The 13,541-nt window shown below is 44.7% G+C and overlaps 1 protein-coding gene across 3 annotated transcripts in view; it reads left to right on the forward strand.

The window, feature by feature from the left end:
* The first annotated feature begins 5,589 nt into the window (after positions 1-5,589).
* Positions 5,590-13,541, forward strand: part of ppp4r4 (protein phosphatase 4, regulatory subunit 4) — a 287,977-nt gene continuing 280,025 nt past the window's right edge. For all 3 annotated transcript variants that reach the window (XM_063043403.1, XM_063043393.1, XM_063043412.1), the window contains exons 1-2: positions 5,590-6,502; positions 8,722-8,795. In XM_063043403.1, the coding sequence (XP_062899473.1) occupies positions 6,413-6,502; positions 8,722-8,795 (164 nt within the window). In that variant the 5' untranslated portion in view covers positions 5,590-6,412. The remainder of the gene's footprint in view (positions 6,503-8,721; positions 8,796-13,541) is intronic.

Raw genomic sequence — 13,541 nt, forward strand, 5'->3', positions numbered from 1 at the left:
GGTCATTGGATATATTTAAGGTAGAGATTGATAGGTTCTTAATTGGACATGGTATCAAAGGTTACAGGGAAAAGGGCAGGAATTGGGGTTGAGGAGGAGATAGAAAAAAAGATCAGCCATGATCAGAGCAGACTCGATGGGCCAGATGGCCCAATTCTGCTACTATGTCTTACGGTCTTTAACACAGTATCTGAAAGGTGGCACTGATAATCTTGCTCCTGGAAGAAGTATCAGAACAATTTGTCTAACAAAACTCCGGTTTTGAATTTTGTTGAAAAATCATTATCAAAGATCTTTATCTGTTTAATCAAAAGTGTTCCAAAAGGTTCCCCCTTATCTATATTCTGCTAGTCATTGTCTATAACCAGATGTAATGTATGGTACAGAGAAATATGCAAAGGTTTTAACAAAATTGAAAAATTATTGATAGGAAGAAAATTGGGTTGTTTCACTTTTAATCAGGGACGTTGTGGGGATGTTTGCATCAAATCAAGGGGCCTGGATGGAATAAGTAGGAAGGCACGATAGTGGCTATATTTCGTTAGGAATTTGAGGAGACTTGATATGTCACCAAAATCTCTCGCAAATTTCTACAAATGTTCTGTGGAGACCATTCTAACTGGTTGCAACACTGTCTGCTATGCTCAGGATTGGAAAAAAGATGCAGAAAGTTGCAAGCCCAGCCAGCTCCATCATGGGCACCGGCCTCCAAGCATTAAGGACACCTTTGAATGGCAGCGTGTCTGAAGGGCAGCATCCATGATTAAGGATCTCCATCACCCAGGACATGCCCTCTTCTCATTGCTACCATCAAGGAGGAAGTTCAGGAGCCTGAAGACTCACACTCAACATTTTAGGAACAGCTTCTTCCACTCCACCATCATATTTCTGAAAGGACCATGAACCCGTGTACATTACCTCACTATTTTTTATTTTTTCTGCTCGCTTCTTGCACTATATGTACTTAATTTAATGTTATATATTTCTTATTGTAATTTATAGTTTTTTTATTATGTACTGCTGTCACAAATCAAAAAAATTCTCAACATATGCCAGTGATATTAAACTTGATTCAGATTCTAGTAATAGATGGGAAAAAAATAAGCTGTTTCATTAGTATTCGAGGATGCTGTGGGGACAGTTGCATCAAATCGAGGGGCCTGGACAGAATAACTAAGAAGGATCTTAGCACTAACAAAATATGATATATTGATTTAAGGTCATTGGTCGATGCATTCAAGGAGAGAAGAATTATTTCACCCAGAAGATGGTAGGGATCTTGCAAACCCTCACCACATTTCAACAGCTGTTGGATTGGAACAGTAATTCCTCTTTGATTATTTCCAAAGACTATGCAAAGTTCCTGAAACTTGACTCCATTGAAAATTTCAACGGGACTTTGGGAAGGGAGTGTGGGATAAATAAATATATTTATGCATGTATTGTTTTCCATTGGAGCACAACTGTTCATATTGTGGCCACTAGTACAAATTGGGAATTTGTGGCCAAATAATCCTATTTGCGAGCTTTGTGGGCTTGTTCATGTGGAAACGTGGCTCTAGGACAACATCCCATGCACCATCAACCATGACATTCAGGGACTTGGGACTTGGGCATCAAGGAGAAGGTACAGGATGCTGAAGACACACATTCAACATTTCCGGAACAGCTTCTTTCACTGCGCCATCAAATTTCTGTATGGACATTGAATCCAGGAACACCACCCATTTTCCTCCCTCTCTTTTTTCACTACTTATTTAATTTAATTTATTCTTTTGTATACAGTACTCATTGTAATTTATAGTTTTTATTATTATGTGTTGGAATGTTCTACTGCTGCTAAACAACATAATTCATGACATTTCACGACAACAGGAGGTGTGAGAGGCAAGAACATCACTGGCTTCAATCAGCCGAGCTGTAGAGCCTTGGAATGCAGCCGTGAATAGGCTAAACTAATTCTTAAATAGCTTTAACAATTGTCCTCCTGTTCACAACCCCCTCAGCATACCAGTCCAGACGACAAGGCACGCAGTGCTCCCTCAGCACCAATACATCTCCTCCTCCCTCCTCCCCCATCCAGTTCAACACGTGAATGAACAATACAGGCTACCGCTGTCTGCATCCCCTCCTTGCCCTGCACCTCCCATCCACACCTCCCACTTACCAACGGCTATCGTCCCAATCTTCATCTCCTCAGAACCCGCCTTACCAGTCATCATGGACTCACCTTCTCTACTGAGCAGGTAGAGTCTCTGGGGCAACTCAGACACGGCAAAGCATTGGGACCAGATGGTGTGAACTCCAGGGTCCTGAAGGAGTGTGCTGAGCAGCTGTGTGGAGTTCTCCAGCACATTGTCACCCTGACTTTCAGACTGGAAAGGGTCCCGATTGTGTGGAAAGCATCATGTGTAGTTCCAGTACTCAAGAAGGGACAACAGAAAATCTTAAATGACTACCATCCAGTGGCCCTGACCTTACACATCATGAAGACCTGGCTCACCTCCGACTCCTGGTCAGATCAGCCCTCGATCCCCTGCAGTTTGCCTACCAGGAGCACATTGGAGTCGATGATGCTGTCATCTACCTGCTGAACAGAGCCTATTCCCATTTGGATAAGCAGGGTAGCAATATGAGGATCATGTTTTTTGATTTCGCAAGTGCCTTCGATACCGTACAGCCCTCATTGCTGGGGAAAAGCTCCATTCAATGCAGGTTGGCACTTCCGTTGTATCGTAGATAATGGACTACCTGACTGGCAGACCAGTTTGTGCAGCTTCAGAGCTGTGTGTCAGACATGACTATAAGCAGCGCTGGGGCCCCACAGCGCACTGTATCGGCTCCCTTCCTGTTTACCCTGTATACCTCAGACTTTAGATACAACATTGGGTCATGTCATCTGCAGAAATTCTCTGATGACTCAGCAATAGTTGGGTGTATAAAGGGAGGACGGGAGGATGAATACAGGGCCCTGGTGGAGGACTTTGTCAAATGGTGCAAGCTGAGTCATTTGCAGCTCAACATCAGTACGACAAAGGAAATGGTGATGGACTTTAGGAAGACTAAGCCTGCGCTACTCCCTGTTACTACTGATGGAGAGGATATTGAGGTGGTGAGGACCTACAAGTACCGGGGGGTGCACCTGGATGACAGACTTGAGTGGAGCACCAACACAGAGGCTGTGTACAAGAAGGGTCAGAGTTGCCCCTACTTCCTGAGGAGACTGAGGTCCTTTGGAGTATGCAGGCCTCTCCTTCACGTTCTCCCAGTCTGTTTTCACCAGTACAATCTTCTATGTGGTGGTGTGCTGGGGCAATGGCATCAACATGGGTGATGCCAACAGGCTCAATAAACCGATTAGAAAGGTAGGCTCTGGTTTTGGAGTCAAATTTGCCACACTGGAGGCTGTGGTAGAACTAAGGACGCTTCAGAAAATCTTGGCAATTCTGGACAATATTTCACACCCTCTGCAGGTCACCTTGTCTGACAGAGGTGCACGTTTAGTAATAGACTAAGACAACTGCGCTGTTCCAAAGAGCGATATATGAGGTCATTCTTACCCTCAGTCATTAGGCTCTATAATGAGTCAACCAATAGCTGGGGAAGGAATGAGCCCCTCCTGTTAGACTGTTTGTGGTAACTTATTTTTTTAATCTTTCTACTTCTCTTCTAATATTTATATATCCGTGCACTTGCAATGCTACTGTGACACTAATTTCCTTTGAGATCAATAAAGAATCCATCTATCTATCTATATGCCAGTGATGCTAAACCTGATTCTGATTTTTTAACATTTGTAACTATGTTTTCTGCTATCATAACGAAATGTGTTGTGTGTGTCTTGTGCTGGGTATGACTGTGTTACACCGTGGCCCCGGAGGAACGCTGTCTTGTTTGGCTGTATTCATGTCAATAGTTGAATGACAAACTTGAACTTGATTTTGCGGCTACTGGTACAAATCGGGAATCCGCGGCCGAATAATCCTGCTGGCCAGCATTGAAGCTGGCCGCGGTCGGTCGTTATCACGGAACTGCAGGCCGCACTGTCAGATCCGCACTGACGCAAGTAACAGTGATTTTAAAATGCCTACGTGCTACTGCAGCGATTTGGTTTCTAAGATTCAGCAACTGCTCGTATATATAACTTCGTTCTCTTTACAAATGTGTACAGGAAATGACATTACTGCAATGCACATTTTACTGGCCTTCTAAAGCAATCAATTGACAAACTTCATCTCATTCAGAACGCCGCTGCTAGACTTTTAAATAGAACCAGGATGAGCGAACATATGACTCCCGTCCTAACTACTCTGCATTGGCTTCCTGTATCTTTAGAATTGATGTTACAGTGTATTTCACTTGTTTTTAAAGCTCTTAATGGTCTGGCACCGGAGTACATCAGAAAATCATTTTCGTTTTATAATCCTGCTCGAGTTCTCAGGTTTTCTTCCACCAGTCTCTTCAATTTATACTATATCCCTCAAAAGATAATTGCCAGTCAGCTGTTTTTTGAACTACGCTCCTAAACAGAGGAACTCAATACCTAAAACTATAAGGGATGCAGACCCAGTTGACACTTTTAAACGTCAGCCCAAAACCAATTTATTCAACCTTGGTTTTAGCTAAAATCATTTTTTTTGTGAGCAGGGCATGTCTTAGGCGTGAAGGATTCCCGAATCCCCAAGCAGCTGCTATATGGTGAGCTTTCGCTGGACACGAGGAATCGAAAAGAGGAACCTCGGAAGAGGTTCAAAGACTACATGAAAGCTAACAATCGCACACGCTGGGCTTGTAGCAACGCGGCTGGATCAGAGCACACAAGACTGGAGTAGCTGTCGAGTCTTGGTTAGTTAGAACCGCTCACAACAACCTGGAGGAGAGAAGCCGAGTAGTACTAATCGCTGACCGACAAAGAAAGAACGCATTGACAACAGCTCCACTTCCAGATCCAGCAGAGTTTTCACCTCCTTATTCAGGACGCCCGTGCCACTTGCAACTTGGACCCAGCTGCCACCTACGGTCCTGAGGAAGTGTTTCGGCCCAAAACGTCGACTGTTTATTAATTTCCATAGATGCTGCTTGACCAGCCGAGTTCCTCCAGCATTTTCTGCGTGTTCCTCTGGATTTCCAGCTTCTGCACAATCTCTCGTGTTTATGCACAAATTTAACTGTCATTGTCACAGATGGCAGACAACCAATCACATTTTGTCTTTTATTTTCTATTTTATTTTTATGTTTGTACTTTGTCCCTTGTACGCGCATTCAGCTACTTAATTTGTATGAATAGAGTTCGATAAATAAGATTATTATTATTGTATATTTATTTTTTTCTCAGCTTAAGCCGATAAAAGCCTGAGGTATGGGCATAGCTAAGCACATTCATTTCTAGGAACTTTCGTACTTTATCCCGAACTACTTCATCTGTATGAAAAATGCTCTATAAATAAAGTTATTATTAAACAATGTTGAATCGTTTCTCTCAGGGAGAGGACGAACACGAGTGCGGGGGGGGGTTTGTCCGCTGCCGCTTTCCGTAGCGCCTGGTTGCCTAGGTGACGGCCTCGGTGCCGGGGTGACGGAGGGTGGGAACGGATGACGGTCCCCATGCGGTGGTGGCTTCACCTCCTGCCGATGCCGCCCGCCAGCAGAGCCGCTGGATGAGGCTGCGTGTCACGCAGAGAACAGATTGCCGCAGGCCGTGCGGAGTTTGGGCCAGAGTTCTCGGGATCGGTCGCTGATCAGTTGGGTCGGGGAGGAGGGAGACGCAGGCGGCGTCACCCCGACTGTCTCCCCTTCGAAGGTGGACAGGGACGGCCACAGCAGCAGGCGATGATGCTGGTGTGGTCCGAGAACCGCTGAGCTTTCCTCCTCTGCCTCTCCCCTCCATCCCGTACTGATCCCCCTCCTCCTCCTCCCTTTCATCCTTCTACCCCTCCTTCAGCCTCCCTCCCTCCAATCCTCCCCCCTTTCCTCCCTTCACCCTCCCTCTCTCCCCCTCACATCCTCCCTCCCCCTCCGATCTCCTCACCCTTCCTCCCCTTCTTCTTCCCTCTCCTTCTCCATCTCCCACTCTTTCTTCCCTTCCCTCCCTCCCTCCCTACTTCTTTCCACCTCCCTCCCCCTTCCCTTTCTCCTCCCTCTCCTCCTCGCTCCCTCTCTAGACACCTCATCCCTCTCTCTCCTCCTCCCTCTCTCTCCCCTCCCTCCCCGTCTCTCCCTCCTCTCTCCCTCCCCTCTCTTCCCTCTCTCGCCCCCTCTCCATCCTCTCTCCCCTCCCCCTCGCCCCCTCTCTCCTCCTCCCTCTCTCTCTCTCCCATCCTCCCCCTCTCCCCCTCTCTTCCCCCTCCTCCCCTCTCTCTCCCCACTCTCTGCCTCCCGCCCCCGCCGCATTCTGTGCACCGGCGACGGAAGAATGGATCTGAACCCGGAGAATATGTTCACTCAGATGGGAGATTTACAAGAACTTAGTTTCATTGAAAGACCCGTGCGAAGATACCTGAAGGTATGTACCTGGGACAACGAATAATAGATCATATTTTAAATCGCATTTATTGATCATTGCTCCGCTTGCAATAAGCAAGTACTGTATAACGGACGGTCCAGTTGCAATGCATTCGCTCCCTGACCCGACGGCGCTCCGAATGATTTGAGAAGGAAATTTAACTACCTGGGATAATGGGATTCAATCCAATGTTTTGTAACCACAAGGCAGTGAAATGAATTGGGAAAATATCAGCAAATGAAACATTTAAACCCAGTGTCGCAATTGGCATGGTTAACGAATTAGTTATTCTAACGGCAAACCAACACTATAATATGGAGTACCCGTATCGTGCTTATTTACGGAGCATAAAACGTTAGACTTACTCATGTTCTACAGATATGAAATCGTTCACAAATGTTACCAATAAATCGATCAGGATAAATTTCAGTTCGCATTTCAATGTTAATTCAGTAGCATTAATGATGGAGAGATGTCAATCATTCACTGAAAGAATTTCTGGTGCTTTACAAACTGGGTATCTTACACATAAAGCACATCTCACCTCAGTCTCCCTCCTCTGCACAAATAAGTCAACTGTAAATCTGACACTTTAAAAAGAACATTTGCTGCAGTTATGATTCTGGGAGTGAAATGATTAACATCTGAGGAGCATTTGATAGCTCTGGGTAGGTACTGGCAGGAGTTTGGAAGAATGGAGGGGGAGGGGCTGGAACCTAGGACCAGATGGCACAGCCTCAGAATGGAGGGCCGTCCATTTAGAACAGAGATGAGAAGGATTTTTTTAGCCAGAGAGTGGTGAATCTGTGCAATTTGTCGCCACAGATGGCTGTTGAGAGCAAGTCTTTGGGTATATTTAAAGCAGAGGTTGGTAGGTTCTTGATTTGTCAGGGTGTCAAAGGTTACAGGGAGAAGGCAGGATAATGTGGTTGAGAGGGATAATAAATCAGCCATGATGCATGGCAGAGCAGACTTGATGGACTGAATGGCCTAATTCTGATCCTCTATCTTATGGTCTCATGAAATGTTTGTCCTGTGAAATGCATATACAGCCACATTCATAAATTCCTTAAGAGGTTAAAAGTTACCATGTTCTTTGACTGGAACCTGTATGTCTTGTATGTCTCCCTAGCTGTGTATAGGGAGTGGATGATCATGTACCAATAGCAAATTCAAAATTCTGAACCTTGGGCACATTGTTACCAGTGTATCAGAGGTGCTGCTATATTTAGTTGATGATGATTTACCTTCCTGACGACTTCACACCAATGAATTTCTTGTACTGTATAAATAAATAGGTAGTCAGAGCTGTGCTTACCTTCGACAATTCAGATTAATTTTCTTCCATATTGACAAAAATAAGTTCCAAAATATAAACAGTTCTGTATAATTGTACATAAATTTCAGAAATTTCAGAAATTGTACATAAATTTCAGAAATAGAAAAAGCTTCTATTTTAAAAACAGTCACAAATGTTGATGCTGAGATATTGTACATCCTTGGACACATCATCAAAGATGTAACCTGGGGTCATCTGCTATTTCAGTCTTTGAGCATCAGCCTCTCTTGCCTAGCGACCCAGCCAGGGTTGATCAGGCCCTGGCTTGAGTCCCAGCAGCATTGGTCGACAGGTCAAATGTCTTGATCCATAGCCAACAGGAGGCTCACTCAGCAGCCTATGTTATGGTCCTGGTGGCTCTTTTCTCTGCAGCCCCTGTAATGCCAAGGAGATAGTAGGCTCTGCCCAGTGAGCAACCAGAAAACCTGTACCTCTATAATGTCACAGCGTTCCCTCCACCCCTGGCTCTGGCACTGCTCTACCAGCTCATAGTACTTGGCTTTCTTATGCTCAAACGCATCCTTGATCCAGTCTTTCCAAGGCACTATGCATGACGATCTGCTTTGAGGTTTCTGGGAAAATGACCATGTCAGGACTCAGGGATGATGATGCGATGAAGTCAGGGAACTTTAATTGCTTGCTGGGATTGACTTTCAGTTGCCAGTCATACAGTGGTGAGCAAGCCTGCTGGTGATCTGGTCTGAGGCTGTGATTGGTCTCCAGCTTTGACAAAGGCTGTGGGTTTTCTGGGTTGGCAGAGCTTCCTTTGGAGAGGCTTTTCCATTACAGTTTATTTTATATCAAATCCTTTTAATAATTACTTATTGCCACCCAGTTATTCCGTATCAATAACATCTTAAATATCTATTTATATTTTTAGACTCCAGAGGAGATAGAAAGATTGACAGTTGATGAAAAGCTCAATGATATTGAAAGGGCTGTCTATCTTCTGAGGTAGGTTACAAATTCCAATTTCCTAACACTGAACAGGAAGTGAAATGTCTGAAACTGTAATTGTAATTAAAACCAATAATGTCATATTGTATTTATAAAAGTTGGAAGATCATTTACTTATTTTGCAAAGTCATCAGCCAGTGGTGTTTTTAAATCTGGTACTACTTTTTGAGGGGTAGAGATTCATCTCCAAAACAAGGTGTAAGGCACTCCTTCCCTCTGCTAGCCCGGAGGTCAAGCTTGGGCAAGTTGTAACACCTGCTTAGCCCCTCCGATCAGGGTCACGTGAAGCCATGGGACTAGCTGGTGGATGGTCGTATGAGCAACCGGTGCATTTCATAAGTCTTGGTTATGCGATCAGTCTCTAAAGAGTATTGATAATGGCTGGGGTCACCCATCTTGTAAAGACACTGCCCAGAAGAAGGCAATGGGAAACCACTTCTGTTAAAAAAATATTGCCAAGAACAATGATAAATCATGATCGCCCATGTCATATGACACAACACATAATGATGAAGATGATGATGACTATTTTTGGCCATAATACATGAGTAGAATTAGGCCATTCGGTCCATCAAGTTTGCTTCAACATGGCTTGTTTATTATCCCTCTTTACTTCATTCACCTGCCTTCTCTCCATAACCTTTGATGCCCTGTCTAATCAAGAACCTATCGATCTCTGCTTTAAATACACTCAATGACAGCCTGCACAGTTGTCTGTGGCAATGAATTCCACAGATTCACCACTCCCTGGCTAAAGGAATGTTCCTTATCTCTGTTGTAAATAGACATCCCTCAATTCTGAGGTTGTGCCATGTGGTCCTAGACCCCCTTGCTATAAGAAAAATCCTCTCCACATCCACTCTATCTAGGCCTTTATCTATTTGATAGGTTTCAAAGGGATCCCCCTTCCTTCTCAGCTTCAGTGAGTATAGGCCCAAAGTCATCAAACACTCCTTGTATGTTAACCCTTTCATTCCTGGGATCCTTCTCATTAATGTCCTCTGGTCGCTCTCCAATGCGAACACATCTTAGATAAGGGGCCCTTAACTGCTCACAACACCCCCAAGTGTAGTCTGACCAATGCCTTGTAAAGCCTCAGCATTACATCCTTGCTTTCATATTCTAGTCCTCTCTAACATCGCATTTGCTTTCCTTACCGCTGACTCAATCTGCAAGTTAACCTTCAGGGAAACATAACGTGCATGAGGACTCCCAAGTGCCTTTGCACCGCTGATATTTAAATTTCCTCCTCATTTAGAAAATAGCCTATGTCTTTATTCCTTTTGTCAAAGTGCATGATTATTATACATTATATTCCATCTGCTATTTCTTTGCCCATTTTCCCAATCTGTTTAAGTCCTTTTGCAGACACCCTGCTCCCTCAAGACTAACTACCCCTCCACCTATCTTCATATCATCCACAAACTTGGCCACAAGCCATCAATTTCATTATCCAAATCACTGAAATATAATGTGAAACAAAGGGTCCCAAAATTGACCCCTGTGGAACACAACTTGTCACCAGCAGACAACCAGAAAAGGCCCCCTTTATTCCCACTCTTAGCCTCTTGCAAATCAGCCAATTTTCTTAACGTCTTTCAACCCTTGCAATGTCCATTAGGGTCTTTTTACCCTTGCAGTGTCCAGTAGAGTCTTTTTACCCTTGCAGTGTCCAGCAGGGTCTTTTTACCCTTGCAGTGTCTGTTAGGGTCTGTTTACCCTTCCAGTGTCCATTAGGATCTTTTTACCCTTACAATATCCATTAGGGTCTTTATATCCTTTCAGTGTCCATTAGGGTCTTTTTACCTTTGCAGTTTCTTCACTCTACCCACAAGGATTTTATATTTTCTGATCATACATCACCTCTTTCTAAGGATTTGATTTCATTTTTTTTTACCAACACAGCCAAGCTATTCTCTCTGCCTACCTACTTGTCCTTTTGATACAATGTGTTTCCTTAGATGCTAAACTCCCAACCATAATTTTCTTTCAGCTAGAACTCACAGATGCCCACATCGTACCTGCCAACCACTAACTGTGAAGCAAGATCATCTACCTTATTCCCTACACTGCGTGCATTCAAATATAACACTTTCATTCCTGTATTCATCACTTTTTAAAAAAAATTTAGTCCCCTGTTACACTTTAATCCATTCCACTGACTGCAATTTTGCCCTATCATCTGTCTTTTCTTCCTCACAGTCTCACTACACACCACATCTAATTGTATACCAACTGCTTCATCCTCAGCTAACACTCCAGCTCCCATCTCTCTGCCAGATTAGTTTAAACCCTCCCCAACAGCTCTAGCAAACCTGCTTGCAAGAATATTGGTCCCCCTCAGGTTCATGAGTAACCCATCCTTTTTATACAGGTCATACCTTCCCCAGAAGAGATCCCAAAGATCCAGAAATTTGAAATCCTGTCCCTTGCACCAATTCTTCAGCCACACATTCATCTAGCAAATCATCCCACTCTTACTCTCACTGGTATGTGGCACAGGCAGAAATCCAGAGATTACAACCTGGATGTCCTGCTTTTCAGCTTTCTACTTAACTCCCCATATTATCTCTCCAGGATCCCCTCCCATTTCCTACCTATTGTTGATACCAATATGTCCAACTGTTCACCCTCCCCCTTTAGAATACTGTAGACCTGATCTGAGAGATCTCTGACCCTGGCACCTGGGAGGCAACATGCCATCAAGGTGACTCTTTCATGTCCATAGAATCTGCTTTTTGTTCCTCTAACTATGGAATTCCCAATCACTACTTCACTCCTATTCTCCCCTCTTCCCTCTGAGCCAGACTCAGTGCCAGAGACTTGACGGCTGCAGCTTCCCCCTTGTAGGTTCCCCCCAACAACCTTGTCCAAAGTGGTATACTTATTATTGAGTGGTATGGACACAGGGGTACTCTGCTTATTTCCTTTCCCGCTCCTGATGGTCACCCAGGTACCTGCCTCCTACAACTTGGGGTGACTACCTCCCTGTAGCTTCTACCTATCACCACCTCAGTTTCCTGAGTAAGCCGCAGGTCATCCAGCGGCGCTCCAGTTCCTTAACACAGTGTCGAAGGAGCTGCAGCTCGATGCACATCGCACATAGTCCGCGAGCCAAGACCCCAAATTTGGGCCACTGGTACCATCTGGGGGGAATAATTCTTATAGCGATTTTTGGCAAGGTATACACCCCTAGTGCTAGAGAATATGTGATAGCATTGCAGTGATGGTGGCTTGCATGGTAACCGCCATGCTATAAGAACCATGATCCTATGGTGCTTTGCCTATGATAAGATGAATTATGCCAGGTACCTGTCCCCTTACTTTGTTCAGATGATGAACCTCCCAGAGAAGAATCCTTCTCTGTCTGAGGCCTTCAAGACAGGCCAATTCTCAGTGCAGCTGTCAAGTAACAACCTCTTTGGGCAGATCCCTGTGGACCAGGCTATTGAAGCCACAGTGAACAAAGACACACAGACTCCTGGAGGCACATCACGGTTCAGCCTGAATGCTGGAGCTATCAAGCTTTACTACGTAACAGCTGAGCACGCAGTGCATTCCTGGGACAGTTAAGGGAGATGGTGCAAGGCAACAAATCAGAGCTTTGTCACATGGAGCTGCAGCGGCCAAAAATCCAGAAAGATGAGGAAGCAGTTTCAGCAGTGGTTAGCCTCATACATGGTCAACCCATTTGCAGAGAAGCAGGACCTCATTAGCATCTCTACGGCAAAGGCAGCCCCCAAGGACATTGCCTCCAACCTGATGAAGGCATATGAGATTGGTGAGCAATGCTATGCAGCCTTCAAGGATGAGAGACTAGAGGAAGACCCACCAGCAAAGAAATTCCATGACCCAATGAAAACCAAGAAGCTGAAACATTCAGTGATATGTGTAAGAAGCAAGAAGTAAAGTCATATGGGAGGGCGATCATCTTGAAAGCAGACAGGTCTTTGTTTGGACGCATCATAGTGATGGCACAAGGGCGCACTCTACATATGGAGGATATCCTTTCTCATCCCCTTGGACCATTGCCCTGGGCCTTGTCCACACCAGAAGGATTGCTGAGAAAGACAAATGAAGCTACTTTAGCCACAACCTTGCAGAAAAATGTAGCAGTAGAAGAGCAACTCCCAGGAAACTCTGCTACAGTGGTTGATGGAATGAACTTGGTCCAATGAGTGAAAGGTGATCAAGTTCAAGTGCAGTTTGGTGGGACTAGGTGAGAGAAAGCATTTGGCACGGACTAGAAGGGCCTAGAGAGCCTGTTTCTGTGCTGTAATTGTTATATGTTTATATAAATTACTTTCAGAGATGTTGCCACAACAGTTCTGGGTATGGCTCTGAGGGAAGGCAGTCAGAGTAGCAGAATAGAGAGGTCGACTGTACCTCTTCCTAGAGATGCTGCCTGGCCTGCTGCGTTCACCAGCAACTTTGATGTGGGTAGCAGAATAGATGTTGTGTTTGACACATACAAGGAGAACTCTATTAAGAATAGTGACAGATCTCTACGGGGTGAAGAGACTGGTCATGAGTTGCAAGGTATCACAGGCACACAGATGGTGAGGCAGTGGAGGAGCTTCCTGACCAAAGTCAGTAACAAAAGTAGTCTCATTAGATTCATAGTCCATGAATGGAGGAAGGCAGAGTACAGAGCAAAGCCACAGGAGAAGATTCTGTATGCAACTGTGAATGACAAATGTTACAGAATCACATCTCAAGGCAGTGAGGAGGTGTCAGCTCTTC

This window comes from Mobula hypostoma, chromosome 1, assembly GCF_963921235.1.
Source record: "Mobula hypostoma chromosome 1, sMobHyp1.1, whole genome shotgun sequence".
Classification (NCBI taxonomy): domain Eukaryota; kingdom Metazoa; phylum Chordata; class Chondrichthyes; order Myliobatiformes; family Myliobatidae; genus Mobula; species Mobula hypostoma.